Source organism: Morus notabilis, unplaced genomic scaffold (assembly GCF_000414095.1).
Source record: "Morus notabilis unplaced genomic scaffold, ASM41409v2 Scaffold194, whole genome shotgun sequence".
Classification (NCBI taxonomy): domain Eukaryota; kingdom Viridiplantae; phylum Streptophyta; class Magnoliopsida; order Rosales; family Moraceae; genus Morus; species Morus notabilis.
This window is the reverse complement of record NW_010357941.1, coordinates 2,805-24,143: the sequence shown is the minus strand read 5'-3', so window position 1 is coordinate 24,143 and position 21,339 is coordinate 2,805. Positions and strand designations below refer to the sequence as shown.

Sequence of the window (21,339 nt, the reverse complement as noted above, 5' to 3'; positions counted from 1 at the left end):
CTATGCCGCTTTTGCCATATCACTGTGTAATTCAGGAAACCTCTATGTTCTAGTTGATTTAAACAAGGGCAGAAGAATTGAAAGAGCCAACCGAAGAGAGGTTCAAAGAAAATCAGGGTGGATCTCATCTTCTATCTTTTCGTCGTTGGTTAAAGGCCGGAAGATTTTATTGCTCAAATCACCCGCTTGGTAGTTGGCGCCCTTGTCGTAGTCTTCGTCGTCCTGGGTTATGTAGGCACTCCATTTGGAAGCCTCTCTTCCCCTTTTGAACTGACATTTTCTTGACTCCTGGACATCCTCTCTAGTCTTGTAATGACCCCATTTTGAGTTCTCCTTGGCAGTTGTCAAGTCATGTTCCTCATGGATCCTTGGCTCCTTCTCTGGATTTGACTCTTTGTCAACCATTCAATTAACTTGTGAAGTTACGAATGTCAAATGTACAATTTCCATTTCAAACTTTCAAAATCTTCTGAAAAGATAATTTCAAGTCCCAGAAATCAGAACTAGCTTTCGCCTTTCAGTTCTAGCATTCTCTGTGACTTCTTGATTTTCATTTCCACAGTCATGTTACGCTCTCCAAACACCAGAACCATTTCTTCTGGTAAAAATACTCTGACTAATTCTAAATCTTCATTTTGCTTTCTTTAACTTCATTCTTTTTTTCTTCTAATTAATGTAAACCCATGTGAATGGTTTGAATATATGCTTATGTTCTTACGTATTATTATATATCATCTGTGTATGAAAAGCCTTGAAAATCAAATAAAGGATGAACAAAAACAAAGATCAATTACCTTGAAAAAGCACTCGTTTGTTGGAATTTCTCTTGGAGAAAACAGGTTTGTAAAGTTCATCACCATCACCATCAGCACTCCTGTTCAGCTTCGCTTTCTTGTACAATCCCTCTGGCAACTCCGTCACAATCTCCAGCTCAAAACCACATTCTGCTGAATTCTCTATACCAATTAGAAATTTCTGTTTTCCTCTTTCAATTTCCCCCAATTTTCAAAAACCTAATTTTCCAAAAAAAAAAAGTTTTCCTCACCTGGTTCGACTCCTCCTTGTTCAATGTCCTCACAGATTTCGTGATCGGGATCGAGGAATTCGGTCCAATCGGTGCGCGGCCTCTTGCCATCGGAGGGGGAAAGATGTTGGAGCGGAGGATCGTCCTCCAATGGCGGATCATATGATGATGAGGAATGGTTTTGGAATTGGCGAGACATGTTGAAGGACTGGACGAAGAGACGGAGGTCCTTGGCCATGGGACCTTGAGCGAAGACCTTCCGAATCGATTGCTTCTGATTGCAGACAACGCATGTCCATTTGTTGCTCTTGCTGCTCTTCTTCCTCTGCTTCACCTTCGCAATCAAAGATCGCCATCAACATCAATGGAGATTTCACGGACATTGTTAATGTGAGAGAGAGAGAGAGAGAGATGTGAGAGAAATACTTGCATGGTGGAGCATTGGCAGCATTGGAGGGCCATGAAGAAGATGGTAGTCGACATTCCCTACAGGCCTACCTTGCGATTTCTGTCTCTCTTTTTTGTTTTTTTTTTTTTTTTGGGTGAGCAAATAAACTCTTTTGGGATTTTGATTTGGGAGTTTGGCGCCAAAATGTTTTAAATTAAGGCATTGGCTCTTGCCGCCTTTATAGGGACGGCTAGGAACAAAGCGGCACCGTTTTTCAAAAAGAAGACAAATAATTGTTTCATAAAGTCTCTATAGATAGTTTGGTTCATGTATTCAGAATCATTTTTATTTTACGTGTGTTTTTTATGAGAAAAAAATATTGTAAAAAATTATGAATTATGATTCAGAATCATACACGAATACATGAAACAAACATTATTATGGCAAATTATTCCTTAAAAGCAAGCTAAAAACAAAATGATGCAGAATAGCCCTAAATTGATGAAGACACTTAAATATTAGACACAAGATAATGGGTAAGCTTATTTGAAGGAAGAGATTGAATTTCAAATAGCAAGTGACGGAGCCTTCACATTGACTTTTAAAAATTAATTTTACTCTTAAAAGTTTTTGAAAATTTCATTTATGTTACTTATAAAAAAAATTATAATTATGTCTTAACTCAATAATAGAAATATATAACAATGTCTTTATGTAATAACAAATTATCTCTAATTATTTTTTTATGATTCCTTTACTAAAAACAATTGTGACTCTCATCTCATGCAACGTAAAGTGAGCATTTTTGTACAAATTTCATAAATTATATAGTAGATTGAGTGTACTATATCATTATCTTATTTGGCACACAGTACACTCACAAAATGAAGAGCTACTATTTGCGTGGTTTATTAAGGAGATACTTTTTGGTAAGGGTTTCTATTAATAGTGTTTATTTCTAATCGTTAGATATGGTTAAAAAGTTTATGATCAGTTCGGTCCGATTTAAAATTTTATAAGGTATTTTTAAACAAATATTTAAAGGGAGAAAGAGGAAAATAGGCCAAGACTTGAAATGAATTAAAATTAATAGGCTAATAGTTTACATAAGTTAAGAAATAGGCCAAATTACTGTTTTCGTCCATAACTTGTCTGGTTATGAACCATAACTTGACAAGTTATGGTTCATAACTTGTCTGGTTATGAACCATAACTTGACAAGTTTGTCCATGACTTATCTGGTTATGAACCATAACTTGACAAGTTATGATCTATTAATTTATATAACTAAAAATTGACCTATATACTTTCTTAAGCTTTTCATATTGGCATATTTTCTACTCTTTCTCATATTTAAAAATATGATGTTTGGGTTGGGCCAAAAGAGATAAGGTTGGCCCAACCCTGTCATGCCTTAAGCTCAAAAAAATTAGGGTCACGACCAGCCCATTTATCCCAACCCAAACTTGAAGCTCTACTTAAATACTTCTAAAAAAAGGACATGTGACGTAAACATATTTTCGTCTAATATAGGAAAGGAAGTAGAAAATTTCATGCAACTTTAAAATTGAAAGAGAAAGGATGTTATGGATTGAAATTTGTGTTGTTATAGCGCTACAAATTTAAGGCCCCTATTTGGTACACATATTTTAACTCGTAATTTTAATTTTGCTACAGTGTTTTTATCTCACAAAAAATTTAAATAGAAAAAATTCATGTAAATAGTTCTCTTACAAAAAATTTAAGTATGAATTAGAATCACTGACTTAAACGCACGAACCAAACAGAGTCTAAGGGTCCATTCAGTTCTCTTATTCGAGTTTTTAATTCAAGTTGAGATGTGACTTTATATGAGAGCTTTTATACTGTAGCAAAAAAGTTAGATGTGACTGTTTCTAAGAGCTTTTTACTGTAGCAAAACTCAAATTCTAAACTTGAATCGGCGAAATAAACAGGTCCCAAGAGATGTTTACGAATTTTATGTAGTTTTTTCTTTAATATTTTTCCTTATGCTAAAAATCTAGGACTTTAAATTAAAAAAAAAAAAAAAAGACGTACCAATCAAATTCAGAAAAAGGAACCTTCTCTGCCATGAAGGAAGAGGATAAAAAAAATAAAAAAACTAAACCTTTATATATTTCATGAAGTGAAATTTACACTACATGGCAATGACATGTTCTTTTAAACTGAATTTTTTAAAGAGTAACAAAAATTCGTGTAGTAATTTTATAAGGAGTTTCTCTCATATACCATCTTTTTAGGACTATCTGCCGACCAAGTTAAAAAACTATTTGACTATGATCTCATTGGTTGAGAAACTGATGACGATGTAAAAAAGGGTTTAGTTCTCTTTTTGTTTTTATTATGCGCCGCTTTAACTGTAGGCTTCACTGGGCCGGAGTCTGGCGTCGCCGTAAGACAATGCTCTAGACTCCTGGCCCCAAGGGAGGGTCACCAGATGCGGCGGCTTGGATCTCTCCAGGATGATGTCATCGAGTTCGTGGGTGGGAGAGGGATGACTAGTGGTTGGGGGCAATTGGCGCGACATCCATTTGGCTTGCCATCCTTGGGTGCATCCTTACTCTGATAGATCTAAGCCCATTGGGGCATGGCTCCCTCAAATCGATGATTCCTTCAAGGGGCTGGTGGTTGGTTCGGCGATCAAAGATGGTGACAGAGGAAGTGGATTGGGTGTCTTCTTTGAGTAGCGTGTTGTGTTACGACTCTCTTGCCCATCCGTGGTGGTGCTCGGCGCGTCATTAGAGTCTCTACCAATGTCTTTTGGTGTTTACTCTCTTTGTTTTAATTTGTGTGTTTGTAATAAGGTGTTAATATTTCTACCGTTATGTTTTAGTTTGTTTATATTTCGTTGTTAGTCACTGATGTGTGTTTGGCCTTGTATTGTTTTAGTTTTTTGTGTCGCTGATGTCACCTCGTTATGGGGGTTGGTAATACCTTCCAAAGCGCGAAAGTTTATCTCGACGGGAAGGGTTTCTTTTACTAGAGCCTTAATTGTGCTCTTTAGTAGTGTATCGAGATATTTCATTTTCGGACCTCAGACATGCCTCTGTTCACTTATTGAGTCATTAGGGATGTGTCATGTGCATTTGTATATAATGTTGTTGTAAGTACAGATATCACATTATCTAATAACAATGCAGCTTTTCTTTCAAACAAAAAAAAAACTGATGATATATCAGCATTTTGTGTACGCACACGTATCATATAAAACAAAGCATTTTAAAAATCAATCAACTTTTGTCAATTATTACACTTAGTGTAGGGTCCACTAATAATCATCACATCCCTTTTCAAAACCTAACTTTTTTTAAGGCTCCGTTTATTTTATCAATTCAAATTTTGTTACAGAAAAAAAGTTTAAAAAACAATCACATTGAACTTTTTCACTAAAATAAAATGTTATTACATAAAGTCACATATCAACTTAAATTAGCGAACTAAACGGACCTTAATTATCTCTCTATGCTTCTTATTTTAACTTTACTTTCTTTTCATTTTCTTCTTTCTTCTTCCTTCTTCGCTCAGGAAAAAAAGAGTAAGGCCTCATTCATTTCACCGATTCGAGTTTTCAATTTTAAGTTTTTATAGTAAAAAGTTATCAGAAAATGTCACATCTAACTTTTTCTGCTACAGTGAAAAACTCTCAGAAAATATCACATCTCAACTCGAATTGAAAACTCGAATCCGCAAAGTGAACGAGCCCTAAAGTTTTTCTAGAATTTCGTCTTTAAAATTGGGTTTTTAATTTTGATTTTACATTCATGCAAAAATAGAGGGAAAAAAAAATAAAACTATAATTCTTCTGTTGTTTGCGACGACAAGGTAAAACGGGAAATCAAATTGGACCCATATTTTCAAAATGTATCACAGAGACTTGAAAGGCGCCTCTTCGTGTCGAAGGCATAGACTTGAAATCAACCGTTTTAGTAAGGATCGGATTTTGAAAGGAGAAATTTTTTTGGATCTGGACAGACATATCCCAAGCCAAACAAAATTTTTTCAGAAAAAGAGAAAAAAGAGGAACTATTTAAGAGTGTTTGATATGAAAATTCGTATCATAATTCATGACATGACGCGTTATAATATATTTTTTTTTATAAAAACATATACATAAATAAAAAATAATAATTTTAATTTATAATTTTAAATCTATAATCAAACACTACTTAAATCTCATGTTTTCTTGAAGTTGGTGGAGGTGGTGCTGATGCTCCAGCGTCCACTGAAGAGTTGTCGACGAGAAAAAAAGACAGCACAGAAAGCAAGGAAAGATGAATTCAAAAGACCAAGCAGAAAAAATACTATGTGGTTGAATACATGCTGTTATCGTACACCTTACACATGACAGCCAATAGAAATTAAATTTTTACTAGGCCTACCGGTCCCAAAAAGATGGGTGCACGTGAGAAACTCCCATTTCTATAATGGTTTTCATATTTTAGTCTATAAAATTACATAATAATTATCATAAGGATTTTAATTTATTTTGTTTGTAAAGTATTTTCATTTTTTATATACTTCAGTCAAGTCATATGTATAGGACTCGCGCCCAAAGGGCCAAGCCAGAAAAAACCTACACACAAACACCCCAAAGAGTCAGCGGAATCACAACAAGAGAGATTTCCATGGATTCCCACATAGAGAGGGTTCTCTGGACCCAAGACCAGATCGCCGCCCGAGTCTCCTCCCTCGCCTCCCAAATCTCTGCCGATCTCTCCGCCCTCTCTCCGCCTCCCTCCGTCGCCGTCGTTGGCGTTGCCACCGGCGCATTTCTCTTCCTCGCCGACCTCGTCCGCCTCATCCGCCTTCCCGTCTCCGTCGACTTCGTCCGCGCCGAATCCTACGGCTCCGGCACCGAGTCCTCCGGCCGACCGAGAATCTCCTCCGGTTTGAAGCTCGATGTCAAGGGAAAGCACGTAATCCTGGTAACGTAATATGTGAAGTTTAGCTGCTTGTTTGTTTGTTTCTCGAGAAAATGTATGTGATGGTGTGTTTGGTGGTAATTGGAAGGGTGTTTTGGACTTTTTGGCGCCAGGTTGAGGACATTGTGGATACGGGAAGCACAGTGGCGTGTCTGGTGGAGCACTTGAAATCCAAAGGAGCGACGTCTGTATCGGTGTGTACTTTTCTTGATAAACCAGCGAGGAGAAAAGTTCAGTTTGAGCTTGTTGGCCAGGGCAAGTTTTATGCTGGATTTGAGGTAGGGATTCTTGATTATCCCTTTATTTATTTTTTTTCCTGTTTTCCCTCCCTAAATTTATGCATTATTAGAAATAATAATTTATATTTATTTGTTTATAATTTACTGACACATTGACTCTCCTATTTTATTTTGTGTTTAAATAATATAATTTATTATCAAATAATAAATATAAAAAATAATAGAAAAAATAACGTTAACATTTCTCTAATTCTTATAATGTTCAATTATTATAACAAGTTTGCTTAAGAATGGTATTAAAAAAATTATCTTAATTTTACGGTGTTCAACAAACCAACTAATCCAATCATTGGACATGTGCAATCCAATCTGCAATTCAATACTCATATGATCCTATATGATATCATGTACGCAGATTGGATTGATTTTTTTTCCCCCTATGTTTTGAATCTAGTCCCCAAAAATTGGATTTTTTTTTTGAAAATTTCTTATCCAAAATATTTTCTTTTGAAAAATACAACATGCTTGCGAATTTAAACAGTGAAGTGATATTAAAAATGAAAACTAATCCGATCATAAATTATTAAATTCGTTGTCACTTTAGACAAGTGATAACAAAACTAAGATTCACAATTCCACGTAAAAACATAAACTATAGTTAGTGCGGACCGTTTTGACTAATTACTTTTTACATTAGCAACAATCGATCCGAATTTAACCCATTTTTAACAAATTCCATCTGATCCAATATGCACTTATTTGGCTATTCACACTTTGTAGATTGGATTGGATTGAGTGAATTGGTTATTTGCAAGCTTTTAACACCCCTACTTTAATTTCATCATGATTAATGTTTAAAAAGCAAATTTCAATTGCAATTTCCCAAAAATATAAAGCATTTTAGGAACAAAGGACCAAAATGGAGAAAAATATGCTAGAAAGCAGGGTGTACTTTTTGTTATATGAATTAACACGAGCAATTCATCATTTTGATTTTTATGCATCCACTCTTTTGCCGAAACATATAGGAGTTGTTTGGTTGGGGGATTCGTACCCCGATTTGAATCATAATTCGTTGTTCGTTACAGTATTTTTTCTTACAAAAAATATACGTAATTCAAAAATTGTTCTAATCTCATGATTTTAATCCACGAACTAAATGTCTCCATAATTGTCTTGGTGTCGCATATGACCACTACTACCACACAATGACATTTCATACCTTTTTTTGTCTTTAATCTGTCTTGCAGTGTCCAGATTACTTTGTTGTGGGATATGGGATGGACTTTGCCGAATTATACAGGAATCTGCCTTATGTTGGTGTTTTGAAACCTGAACATTACAAGTGATTTGAATTTCCAAATCGATTGAGACCGTGCTCAAATACTCAGAGTTGAATTTTCCTTGTCACTTTTTATGAACTTCATCAGAAATTTTGATGTTGATGTTGGTTTAATTAACCGTTTTATGAAAACATCGGAAGAATCAATTATACCAATTTATTTATTTTATTTTATTTTTTGAGATTACATGGTGCTAGAAGCCAATTCTAAAACCAGAATTTATGAACTATATGAGAAATTTTTAATGTTGATGTTGGTTTAATTAACCATTTTATCAAAAAGATTGAAAGAAGCGATTATGCCAATTGAACATTTTATTTTCTTAAGAGAAATACTGCTTCAAAAAAGTCGGGTTGTAATTTAAAATTTTTTGTATTAAAGGGCCTCTACTTTTTTGTATTAAATATGCTATATTGTGTATTTTTCTTTTTTCTTTTTCTTTTTCTAAGCAAAAACCAGTATATTGTAAGTTCCACGTGGACTAAACAAAAGCGCCCAAATCCGTTATCCCCCTATTATTTCCTTTGTTTCCCGCAAATTAAAAAAGAAAAAAATTAACAACACATCTATTAAAGTGAGTTAATAGTGTACATGAAGAACGAAGTTTACAAGCGTAGCCCACTTCAACAAATCAATCAGAAAAAGATAGATATCTCCAGCGTCTTATCGTTCATCTGGCTCTGGCATTGAAAGCGCACGGATCTTTCTAATTCTTTTATACCAATTTTGGAGTTATTGAGTTATTAATTTACATGATAATCTTTTAAATATTTATTAAAAAAATGATGATAATTTAAAAATTGGTATAAGAATTGAGATTAAAATTAGTGACCCTAACGGTATTGAGAAGTTTTAAGCTTCGTTCATTTTATCGATTTGAATTTTTAGTTTTAAATTTTTACAGTTAAATGTCACATTTAACTTTTTTAATTATAATTAAAAATTATTAAAAAATATAACATTTTAATTCAAATTAAAAACTTAAATTCGTAAAATTAACTAGGCTTTAATATCTTCTGTTTTGTCCTTCATGTTTATGTCATTTAAGTTGCCAGCCTAGTTATTTCATCATTTGCTTGTATAAAAGGCTAATATGCCTTCCTTGTAGGCAGCTTTGGAAAGATATTGTGAGATATTGTTGCTTGCCGATGAAGGTCGGGAGTCTTGTCAGGTTTGATGAAGCGGGATTTGACGTTTTGAGTTGAGCATTTATATATTTAGGTATGATGATATGGTTGGACCTAGACCTCAATAACAGTTGGTAGGGGTGTAAATCGGCTGGGTAGGGTAGGGTTGAGTCGAAAAATTGAGCCTACTCGATCAGTGTGGGTTGAGAAAATTTTAGATCGTGACACTCTCTTAAGTCTACAAACCCACAACTTTTCGGGTGACCTCGGGTAGGGTCGGGTTGGTGAAAACTAATTTTAATCTATGATTTCATCAATTTTAATCAATTTTTAGTCAATTAATCTGTGCTTGTTACAAAAGAAACCATTATCAAACAGAACATGTATTTCCTTCAAAATGAGGTCTAAATGCAAGGTGAACAATTAAAACACTCACTTTGAAATCAAACACTTCCAATATAAATAAAGAATGTCCTAATTCAACAACTATGGCATACAAGTATTTTTTACACAAACCGTGAATCCAAAACATAAATAAGTTAACAGTTTAAAAGCATAAAGCCTATAAACTTATGAAAGTAAGAATTTGAAGTGTTGGACATTGTTTTACCTACTTTGAACATGTTCGGCCGGGTAGGGTTACCTCGGGTTCATGTAACCCCACCCCGCGCAGTGCGGGTTAGGCATAATTAAAACTGAAAATTAAATAAAAAATTGGAAACCCGTGATTTTTGATTTTCGAGTAGGATCGGCTCGGCTCAGCCGGGTTCGTCGGGTTCAGGGTGATTTCTTACAGCCCTAACAGTTGGAAGTTAAGATGCCCCTCCGAAGTTGCCGTTTGATGACCTAGCATTTAACAATTTTATACTAAATAAATACTTTGTTTACTACTTTTTATACCTAAAAAATCATTATTTACCCAGTATTTATCAATTTATTTATTAGAAAAGGTATTATTTACTCAATATTTTCAATCCATTGTTAATAGATATATTATTTACCTAGTAAATTCATCATTCATGTAATAAAAATATAATTTATCAATTTTTATCACCAAATATAAGTTTTTATTTACCTCAAATTGGAAAAGGAAATACCCAAATTGAAAGTTAATTGTGTAAAGTTTTCCATTACTCTAGATTTGAAACTAACCCTAATGTGACTACCACCACCAATAAAGGATCTCTAGATAGAGAAGAAAATGAGATTCGAGTTCGCGATAATGTCACGAGCCTTGTCGTGACGTGGCAAGCCTTCTTTGTCCCCTGTCGCCATGATAAGGCAGCCCGTCGATTGAGTCCTATGGTCGCGGGATTTAGGGAGAGGTGAGACATGGTAGTTTAAAAATTCACTTTTATTATTATTATTTTTTAAAGAAGAAATTCACTTTTATTCTGTTCATTATTTTCATTCTCAAAACTTCCAGCCATTTTTAAATTACCCTTAAAGAAGTTGCTGAAATTACCCCCATTTATTTCACCGATTTAAATTTTGTTACAGTAAAAAGTTTTCAGAAACAGTCACATCTAACTTTTTTGTTACAGTAAAAAACTCTCACCGTAAAAAACTTGAATCAGCGAACTGAACAGGCGTATGAGTGTGAATTTTTACCTATTATTTTTAATTAATATCATTTTAATTAATATAATTATTTAACTAAACAAAATATTAATTAAAAATAACATATAAAAATTAATACTTGTGCCTTTCTCCTTGTTTCCCTCCACCACCTTTCTCCCATGAACCTCCAAGTACTCTCATCTCCACTTGGGCCTACTCTAGGCCCAACATAAACAAGCGCTACAAATCAACACCTCCATACACCTCACTCGGAGCGAAGAGAGTAGAAGGAAGAAAACAAACCGAACCGGCAAAGCAGCGGCGACGAAGGCGAGGAAAGCCATGAGAGGAACATCAACAGCAGCAAGAGCTCTTCTGAAACTCTGTTTTCGCCACTCGAACCTTCCCCGCCGATCACCCACGAACCCCGACACTTCTCTTCTCGGTCTCAGCAGGTTTCTCTCTTCCACCGGAATCGCCCACATCACCATCGAAACCACCACTCGTCTGAACAACGTCGACAAACAACCGAACCCCAGAAGCGACATGGTTCTCCCGCAGAAACCCATTTCTTATAAGGAGATGAATGAGGCGAAGCTGGCGAGTTTTCGGCATCTGGGTGTGGGCCAGCGGCTGACTGAGGCTGTTAAGGAGCTGGGTATTCTGTTTCCTGCGGAGATTCACTGTGCTGGGATTCCTCCAATCTTGAAAGGGAAGAGTTTGGTTCTCACTTCTCATAATGAGTCTGTTGGGTCTTTCACTCTTGGGGTCTTAACCTACTTGTTGCCTTTGATTCAGGTAATCCAGATTTTGTGTTTTTGTTGTGCACTTGTGCTTCCTTTTTCTGGGTCGTGTTTTGTTTTGTTTTTTTGCTGAAATTGATCGTTTTTGCTTTGTTATACGTAATTGATTCCCACTTGTAAGTGTTCTGCCCTTTGCTTTGTGAATGATTTCTATTTTATGATGATATATGTATTTGAGTGACACTGAGTGGCGACACAAATGAAGTTCGTTTGAGAAAATATGGCCTTGACTTTGTCATTAAAAAAAATGTCCATGTAAAGTTTGTCATAAGAGATATTCTATGTTTCGATGCAAGTCGTATGTCAATTGATGAGATGTATTTGTTATGCTTTTTGGTTTGTCATTTCTGTTTCTGTTTAAGTGGCCATAAAATTAAAAAAAAGAAAGAAAGAAAAACTGTGATTTTGCCTTGAAAACGTATGTGAAACAAAACTTGTCCTGTTAGTTGGTGCGGTAAGAATTGTCTTTATTAATACATTCCTCAAATTCCAAAAGAAGCCTACTATTTTGAAATGAATGAATGGGCATTATTTACTGTGTATATTTGTTATCAGGTTTCATAAAGTAATTTCTTCTCTGATTCCTCACGCTAATGCTTAAATTTATGGAGCGATGAAATTGGGTGCATTGTGATTTTCCGAGTATTTATGAAATGCCTGGGATTGACATTAATGGGCTCTGCAGCTCCTTACTGTGGTAAAGTTCCTTCTCAAACCTGTGAAGTCGAAGACTACAGTGGAGGATGGTCAACTTGAGTCTAACGTTCAGGAAGATGCATCGGATGCTTCAGTTGGCCTATTGGTTACAACACCTGGTGAAGTGCTTCAGAAAATAGAGGAGGGTAGCGTTGTCCCTAATGAAATCAGATACTTGGTTAGTTCCCTTGTGCATTGTTTAGTTCAATTAGTACCAAAGTTCTCAATTTTCCTCGGATGTAGAAGTCTTCTTGTCTCTTTTGTTAGACTTGAAATTCTTTTTATGTCTTGTACTATATTGAATGATGACATTGATTTTTAATAGGTATTCGATGAGGTGGATGATATATTTAATCATGGCTTAGGTCCTGAGATTCAGAAATTCCTGAGTCCACTAAAGGAACATGCATCAAACTCTAATGATCAAAGTGTACAAACTATTTTGGTTACTTCAATGATAACAAAGGTGCGGGAGACTGGTCTGTCATCTTAGTTTTGGAATTCTTTCACACATTTTTAGGGACCGCTTGTTAGTTTTATTGAGTTTCTATATTTGCATAAAATTCTAGGTTCTACGTGAAGATCTATCTTCCCTTGTGGAGCATCTTGAAAGTAGTCACGCAGAAGTTGCCGCGATAACAGTTGAAATAGACCAAACAGAAGCATTTCATCTCCTCGAGTCACCAGAAGCTCTAAAGAAAAAAGCTGAAGAGGTCGTCCACTCTCTTCAGCCATCTTCATGAGGATCTCGTTGTATTCAACTTTTTCGTATGTTTATGCCGAAGCATCGAACCCAGTCGAACTTCCATCAGTGACTTCATTTCATTTTTATTCTTGCCGGGAGTCCATTCTAGAGGGCTTCGCGAGTTGTAATTTTTTTGCTTATTCAGTTAGATACTGACATACCGAGATTTATACCTTTAGTTGGATTTTATCATAGTAGCTGAAATTTATCAGGCCGGAAGTTGGATATTTGTTGAATACAAACTAGTGTTCGCTTTTTGTACCCTTTGACGCATTGTCACGAATTGTACTGCATAAGAGTGTTTTTACAGTACGGTACAATTTGTCACGACATATAGACCAATGTCGTTCCGAAATAAATTAAATTTGTACAATTGGCAAGTTTAGGTCTTTCTTCTTGATTTTGATCAGTGTTCTTTGTTTGCTTATGCTGAATCAATGGAGCTCGCATGGTCCCATTTCCATTTTATAAGGCTTTGCATGTTGTTAGCAATCATTCCTTGCCGGGACTAGTTACATTCAGTCGGGTTTGATGTTTGAAATTTCACGAATGGGATTCAAAAACTAGTGTTATCTCTACTGATCATAGTAAATTCTAGATTTACAGTGCAAATTGAAGATTTACAAAAGAATAGGAATTGTGTTCTGATAGTAAATCTTATATGGTAAAACTTAGATTTACACTATAAATACAAGATTTACGAATAACACAATATGTGTGCTAATGGTAAATCCTGGATCTACCGTACGATAAATTCTAGATTTATGAGCATAATTAAAAAGTATTTATCGTACATTAGTAAAGTTACGATTGGTGATGAGAGAGAGAAGAGCATACCGACAAACGAGAGAGAGCATACCGACAAACGAGAGCGAGAGAGAGAGAGAGAGAGAGAGAGAGAGAGAGAGAGAGAGAGAGAGAGAGAGAGAGAGAGAGAGAGAGAGAGAGAGAGAGAGAGAGAGAGAGAGAGAGAGAGAGAGAGAGAGAGAGAGAGAGAGAGAGAGAGAGAGAGAGAGAGAGAGAGAGAGAGAGAGAGAGAGAGAGAGAGAGAGAGAGAGAGAGAGAGAGAGAGAGAGAGAGAGAGAGAGAGAGAGAGAGAGAGAGAGAGAGAAAAAAAAGATATAATTGAAAAGTAAAAAATTCAAAACATAAAAAGACCCTATTAATTTTTGTACATTGGTAAATTAGTTATTTATTAACATAAGTTTTAAATGTGGGCTTATTTTTTACAATTGGCCTTGATAATTCATGTACAAACTGTTTAAGGGAACGCCCATAGGGTAATACCTTAATATATGGGCGTTTTTATGAGATAAATCTTCGGCCTCGTTTATTTCACCGATTCAAATTTTCAGTTTTAGGTTTCTACAGTAAAAAACTCACAGAAAATGTCACATCTAACTTTTTTTGTTACAGTGAAAAGCTCTAAAAAAATGTCACATCTCAGCTTGAATTGAAAACTCGAATCTGCGAAATGAACGAAGTACTCGCATACGTCAGATAGCACTATGTGAGTAGGATGAATCCCATTTTCTGTCTACTTTGGTCGATCAGTTTGATTAGTTATCTCAATAAGAGCAACGTGACTAGGGGATATAGTACTGAAATATGGCTTGATACGTCAATCAAATAAGCTTGATACCTCGGCCGTAAATTGAAAGGAATTATGAGGGTATTTTTGGAATTCTCTCGGGATTCTTTGTATTTTTTTTAATTTTTTTTTTTAACAGAGCCTAAATAGCTAAAAATGACCACATTGATTTACTTATTTCTCAATAATTAATCGGAATAGGTGGTGGAGTTGTCGTCCAGGGAGAGAGAGATGGATCACCTACTCAAAAAGGATCCATGAACTAGATAATCATCAGCATAACTAACATTAAGAACGGAAAGGAGAGAAGGAAGTCAAAGATCACCAAAACCACTCTCTTACGCAAACTGTTAACAAATCCTCAAAATCCAACTCCTCCCATTTGGATTATCATTATATATATTGTATTTAACCATATCATGCGTATCATATCACCTCAATGGCTCGCCAGCTTCCTCTCTTCTCCCACAACCCACAAAGTACAAACACGTTTCAACTTGGCATGGGAGGGATGACCCTTTTCCTGTGCGCCATGGCGCTGTTCATGTGCGCCTCGCACTCGCGTAGATGGCGTGAATGGAGAGCTTGCTATGAACCCGACACCGATGATCCTGTTATGCACATTCAACACGGAAATATCGAACGAAGCACGGATGCTAGCGATGAACAAGAAGTCTCGGTTTGGCAGAAGAACATACTGATGGGTGGAAAGTGCCAACTGCCCGACTTTTCTGGTGTCATAATCTATGACTCGGAAGGGAATGTTGTCACACCTGCCAAAAGTCCGCGTTTATTACTAACCTGGAAGTAGGCTACGAGGGAAAGCCAGTTTCAGTTTTATATATATTATATATTATACATATGGATAGGTATATATCAAATTTGTTCTTGTTGTTACTACTCTATCGACACATTGTTATCGTCCTCGGATTTTCTTGAGACATATCCTTCTCAGAGGTCTCAATGGATGAACTGGTGAATAGCAACATATTTCGTTTGAATATTTGTATTCAGAACCCACCAAGTGAATGAATATCACTAAAATTTGATGCAGGGAAAATTTTGTATGAATATTACAAAGATAATTTTGGATGCCAAACTTACATGGTAACTGCAAATTTGATAAGCAATCAATCATAAACTAAGCCAAAACTCACCTACAATCATCTGGCCATTGCTGGTTCTTTCTTATTTGACCAAGAATTCCGCCCCCTAAACCCGACAACGTTTAATTTTGAAGAAGTTGATTTTGCCGCACTGGATCCTTTGTTCACTACTTGCTTCCTTGCACTCGAAGAAGATTTTCTTGAGCTACTTGCACCGGAGAGCTTTACTGTTTTCGATACCTTAACGCTTGCCTTTGCAAATTTAGCTGGACCAGATGCCTTTTTGGATTTCACTCCTTGATCCTGATATGATTTTGCTGAATCTCTGCTTCTCTGCTTTGCAACTTTAATTAATTTTTCATTTTTCCCCTTCTGCTCAGTTATTCGGGCCCTGGCAATGTCCCGCCGCACACTATTTACAGATAGAGATTCCAAACTTTCATTTTTCCTCATCGCCTCCTCAATTCGGGTGGCTAAAGCAACGTCCTTCTTAGCAACCAAACTTGTCACTTTCCCTGCAAAAGGAAGAAATGTATTAATTTAACATTTATGGAAAACAGTCACTTAAAAAAGGCTTAGCCATGCTGCACTGCTAATAGCAAATGCCATTGCACGAATTTAGCCAACAAAAGGAAGGACTACGAAAAAAATGAACAGGAAAAACCATCCAAAGAAATATTTGCTTGTTAACATAGGAAGATGTAGCTTGAGAAGCTAAAATATTAGATAATTTTCATGCTTTTAAATCTAATTTTCACAATGCACACCATGAATTTAGAGCAAGTCTCAGGTCCTCTTTTCATACTTTATTTATCTTCTCCTAGACAAGGTAAATCATTTCTTTACCCCTAAATCGATACCTACAATTTAAGAGGGCCTTCCAACTTCACGGGGTAGGTAAAAATAGGACGGGCAGAGATTATTAAAGTTACAATGCCTTTGTTGTATGCTCGCTCAAGAAAATAGGAATAAGAAGGAAATTCAAGAAAAAGAGTTGTTGCACCTTTTGCACCCATACGAGCAGTTCTTCCAGTACGGTGAAGGTAGTCAATCTAAAAAATAAATAGAGATTAAGGTTGAGCTTTTAAAGCAGAAATGATTAGGATTAAAAGAAAAACTGAAAGTGAAAAAACTTGAACAAAAATTGACCCAACAAGAAGCTGATGCTTACAGAGTTCAATGGAAAATCAAACATGATGACGTGATCTACATCCAAGTCCAACCCCCTTGCAGCCAAGTCTGAGCAGACCAGTGTGGGGCAATCTCCATCCTCAGTCTTAAACTTTTTGAGGTTTTCAACCCTGTAATTCAAATGATAGGATGTTAAATACTAAAATGGGACATCAAAATCTTCACATTAATCAGCTCTTCTCTCTTGAATTTAGATTGCTTTGATTCAATGAAGACAGTTCAACCACGTTAGAACTAGAAGTCAATTGTCATTTTGTTTTTGAATAAAGTAAAACGATACTTTGCTTTTTGCATAGGAAGAACATAGAAGAAAAAAGATTTTCTTTTTAATTTTATTATTTTTTTTTTTAAAGAAAGAAATTTGAGGCTTAGAAGGAATTCTAATGGAGCATAGCTGATCGCAGCGAATGTTCACAAATATCCCTTTTACAAGAAGTGCAAAATCCAAAAAAGCATTTGAAATGGATACTTTCTAAAAACCTAAAGCGTAAACATAACAAATTGTACTTAAATAATGCCTATATCTAGGTAATTTAAGGAAAAAGTATTCCAAGCAGGATAAATTAATTTCAAGTTCAAATCTGATGTAATAGCCAGGCGAGTTAGAAAAGCAGCATACACGCAAAAAGGATGATACAAAGCAGGAGAAAGACTTCATAAATAGAATTTTAAGATAATTTTCAGCAGAACTTCGAAATGGTCTATTGGTGCTAAAACCATTCTATGGTTTACAACAGAAACGTATATCACAAATTATTGCCTTCACAAGTCACAACTGTACAAAGACAAACATCTGGATTGGGAATGAAATGGAAAAGGGGGTTTAGTTTGCTGGGGAGATAATATGTTATAATGTTCTGTCTTGGTCTTACCTTTGTTCTGCTGGCACCTCGCCATGATAATTGACAGTCGATGTCTGATTTTCACTGAGAAAGTGGTCGACAGCACGACTGGAATTAAGTGTGTTACAGAATACCATTACTTTGTTTCCTTTTGCCAAACTAGGCTCTAAAACCTGCTTTCCACCCAAAAACATAAATAAATAAAGCTCCCACTGTTAGACTGATGCAATACAAAGCAACTAACAAATGCTTTTTCTTGTCCACATAAATAGTCGAACTAAAGAGCTCTTCATGTTTCATACTGGATACATACAAAAGCATCTATCATTAAGAATACCAAACTATAAACTGAAGATGCTCTTCACAGGATAAATAACACAGTATTGTATAGTGCTACACATTGCTATTATGAGTTTCTTATCTTTATACAAAAATAGTCACTAATTGATAAACAAAAAAGAAAACAAAAGAAATCATATATGGTGCGCAACATTGGACCTGTAGTAATGCTTCCAGCTTGTTTTCAGAGCCTGAAAGTTTAATGAAATCATGACGAGCAGATGCAACTTTTTTATGCAATGTTGATGTCCGCAAATGTACAATCCCTTGGAACTCCTCATCAATTAGATTTTGCACTGCCTGCAAAACCTCCCAAAGGTCAACCACCCTACTGACTAAAGAACAAAACTTGTGCAGAAGAATATCAATTTGTAGTCACATAAGATAAGTACTAGAAACCATGACATTACAATTAGACGTAGAACCCTATAATGCAATATCAACTTCTTTCAATCTCAGTTAAGTCTCCTATCAGCTGATTACCCAATTTGAATATTTCAGCATTGGAGAATACTAAAGGAAGTGTTTCATGAGTACAATTAAACCAGATAGATTAACATCATTTGACATGCTTTAATGATTCCAAATATGGAATCTCCGCAATTTGGGCTTCTTTATGCTTTGTTGTGAAGTGAAACATATGTAGATAATATGAAGACTTTCAAAATGACAGGACTGTAAAATTGGGGAAAAAAAAGGGGGCTCAAAAGAAAAATCTCTGTTCTAGAATACATGAACTTATATTGTTTATTTTCCAAAAACTTGGGCATATTTTCCATTTTTACGACCCCAAAAAGTGGATAAAGTTTTACAGATGATGTCTAATTTTCAATTAGTCTGAGTGTCATTTACATTGAGCAAACACTAGCACTTTCATAGATGTATGATGTATCCATAACCACACAGACAAAAGTAAAATAAAGCCACCATAGAAGAACTGCATAACACAGAACTTTTCATTCAAATTTGCAGACACCCACTCTACTAGATGAAAACAAAAGTCTATCTACCTTTGTCATCGTTGCAGCGACCAAAACTGTTTGGAATCCTTGCCCATCGGGTTTTGATGCACGATTTTTCAATGGGCCAAGAAACTTACGAATGTCAGGTCCAAAACCATGATCAAACATAGTATCTGCTTCATCCAACACCTACCAAGAGATTTACAATAAGAATGAAATCAAAAGTATTAAGGGCCTGTTTAGTTCGCTGATTCGAGTTGAGATGTGACTTTATGTGTGAGCCTTTTACTGTAACAAAAAAGTTAGATGTAATTGTTTCTAAGAGCTTTTTACTGTAGCAAAACTCGAATTGGTGAAATGAACGGGGCTATCAAAATGTATAATCACTGATATAGAAGGATACTCACCACATATTTTATGTCACCATAAACAATGTTCCCATCCTGAATATGTTGAAGAATCCTGCCAGGGGTTCCAACCACCATATCGATTGCACCATTCAGCGAATCTTCCTGCGGTCTTAATCGGCCACCACCACTTACCATAGTAGACCTGAACCGTGCGTGATGGCTGATGGACTTGGCAACTCGGAACACCTGAAAATGCCCGCAGATTGTTAATTGCAAAGCCAGAGTCCATATGGTCTATTGTTATGAAATTACAAGGATATACACAAGAACCTGCTCAGAGAGCTCCCTTGTGGGGCACAGCACAACAGCTCGGGGACGCCTTGGCTTCATTAGCATACCAAACATTGCCTCATCCTGTCTCATCAACTGAAAGATATGTAATATTAACATCAGTTCTCCAATCTATACTAGGTGTACCTTAGCCAAAAACAATAGAATTTAACATCTTTCATATATTTTAATCCTGAAAACTTGTGAAACTTATGGAAGTGGATAAATTGATAGCAATTTAAAAACCGATAAAAGTGGAAGTTGGGAATATAGACTAACACAAACTTAATAAGTCCAGACAAATAGACAATTTCAAAAATTCAACAAATGAACTGTAGCATCTCCAATGCAATAACAAAGTTTTATGCCAACGCCAAAATTTAACATTTGGGATAAGAAAAGAAAACATTCCCGAACACAATGCCATCCTTGATATCACATTTAGGATATGCCACATTTTTGCATTTGGTTGTATCAGTTAGTGTTAATTTTTTTACTTGGTAACCACAAAGATGTCATTTTCAATTTATTTAGGAATCAAAAATTTTTCTTTTACAAGTTCCAAAGCTTAAAATTTATGACAAAAAATACACATAACATATAAAATAGTATTACACTGGAGTACAAAATAAAACAACATCTTAAATATGTCATCTATAAACTTCTTTTTTTGGTTTTGAAAAATAATGCATAGACATTACTACCATCTGTATTGAAGATAATCTAAAATACAAAAAAAATAAAAAAAAATAAAAAATATCAAGCAGAAAAACCAACTTCCAAAATCCCATTAACACCAATGGCAAATTAAAAGAAATGAAATACACAATTTCATAAGAAAAAGAAAAAAGAAAAAAAAAAGTACCTGAACAAGAGGCAGCATGTAAGCTAGAGTTTTGCCAGACCCAGTGTGAGAACCCAACACAACACTCTTCCCTTCCAAAACAGCGGGAATCCCAATGCTCTGAATCTCAGTAGGAACCTCAATTCCCATCTCTCTAACAGCTCCCATAACCTCATCACTCAGACCCAATTCCTCAAAACTCCCAACCACTTTCTGCTTCTTCTTATCACCATAACCACTTTCCTTTAACTTCTCCAACCCAACATTCTCATCCGAATTCTTCTTTGTTGAGGTTTTGGTTTCTTGGGGTTTTGCAGAGTCCTTGAGGTGCCTCAGCCTCAGCCGTTCGAGAAGGATTGAGTGCTTCAGCGGCTGAATTGTGTCATCGGTGTCGACGGTTTCGGTTTCGGTTGTGGTTGCGGAAGTGCGGAGAGGCCGAAACCCCGGATAAATCCTCGTGGGTTTTGGCGGTCTGAGGAGAGAGAAGCGTTTGGCTGCCGAGAAACGGGATAAGGAAGAGAGGTGCGAGGAGAGAGAAATGGTGAGAAGCGTCTTTGCAGTTGCACCTCCCATCGCTAATTGCATTTTGGAGTTGAATTTTTTCTGCTGAAATGTGAGTTAGGGTGCTTCTGATGTGAAGCTTATCGTTTTTTTTTTTTTTTTTCCTGAGACAGTGGGTTTTATATGTGTCGGATGACCTTTTGTGATTTGAACTTTGGGCCGGCGGACCGGCCCGTTGCCTGAATTTTTTAGGTGCGGCGGGCAGGCTCATATGTCGGCCCGTCTAAAATAGTATTTTAGACTCAGGTTCGGGCAGTTTGAATTTGGGCATTTCACCGGAGCCTATCGCCGTATAGGCGCCATCAATCGCCGTCTGCCGGAGTTTTTTTTGAATTTTTCCGGCCAAGCCCGATTT

The 21,339-nt window shown here is 36.0% G+C and overlaps 4 protein-coding genes across 6 annotated transcripts; 2 read left to right on the top strand and 2 right to left on the bottom strand.

Moving 5' to 3' along the window:
* Positions 1-10: 10 nt before the first annotated feature.
* On the bottom strand, positions 11-1,589 carry LOC21412777. The gene is made up of 4 exons (XM_024177258.1): positions 1,451-1,589; positions 1,046-1,358; positions 795-947; positions 11-380 (listed from the first exon to the last, which is right to left on the bottom strand). The coding sequence occupies exons 1-4, from the start codon at positions 1,505-1,507 to the stop codon at positions 103-105; spliced, it is 801 nt and encodes a 266-aa protein (XP_024033026.1). The 5' UTR covers positions 1,508-1,589; the 3' UTR covers positions 11-102.
* A 4,405-nt stretch (positions 1,590-5,994) lies between these two features.
* Positions 5,995-8,046, top strand: LOC112095381 (hypoxanthine-guanine phosphoribosyltransferase). The gene is made up of 3 exons (XM_024177257.1): positions 5,995-6,358; positions 6,469-6,633; positions 7,845-8,046. Exons 1-3 carry the CDS (start codon positions 6,059-6,061, stop codon positions 7,941-7,943), a joined length of 564 nt encoding a protein of 187 aa, XP_024033025.1. The 5' UTR covers positions 5,995-6,058; the 3' UTR covers positions 7,944-8,046.
* A 3,124-nt stretch (positions 8,047-11,170) lies between these two features.
* LOC21386286 (DEAD-box ATP-dependent RNA helicase 39) lies at positions 11,171-13,240 on the top strand. The gene is made up of 4 exons (XM_024177244.1): positions 11,171-11,422; positions 12,113-12,301; positions 12,449-12,589; positions 12,693-13,240. The coding sequence occupies exons 1-4, from the start codon at positions 11,171-11,173 to the stop codon at positions 12,864-12,866; spliced, it is 756 nt and encodes a 251-aa protein (XP_024033012.1). The 3' UTR covers positions 12,867-13,240.
* A 1,911-nt stretch (positions 13,241-15,151) lies between these two features.
* Positions 15,152-21,077, bottom strand: LOC21386284 (DEAD-box ATP-dependent RNA helicase 39). 3 transcript variants are annotated; one of them, XM_024177245.1, is made up of 10 exons: positions 20,445-21,077; positions 19,580-19,675; positions 19,307-19,495; positions 18,948-19,088; positions 18,097-18,237; positions 17,629-17,771; positions 16,737-16,866; positions 16,569-16,617; positions 15,617-16,080; positions 15,152-15,232 (listed from the first exon to the last, which is right to left on the bottom strand). In XM_024177245.1, exons 1-9 carry the CDS (start codon positions 21,006-21,008, stop codon positions 15,623-15,625), a joined length of 1,911 nt encoding a protein of 636 aa, XP_024033013.1. In that variant the 5' UTR covers positions 21,009-21,077; the 3' UTR covers positions 15,152-15,232; positions 15,617-15,622. The 3 variants fall into 3 exon arrangements, with proteins under 3 accessions (XP_024033013.1, XP_024033014.1, XP_010089424.1); XM_024177246.1 differs by lacking the exon at positions 15,152-15,232 and adding an exon at positions 15,246-15,271; XM_010091122.2 differs by lacking the exon at positions 15,152-15,232 and having other exon boundaries at positions 15,281-16,080.
* Between the last annotated feature and the right edge of the window lie 262 nt (positions 21,078-21,339).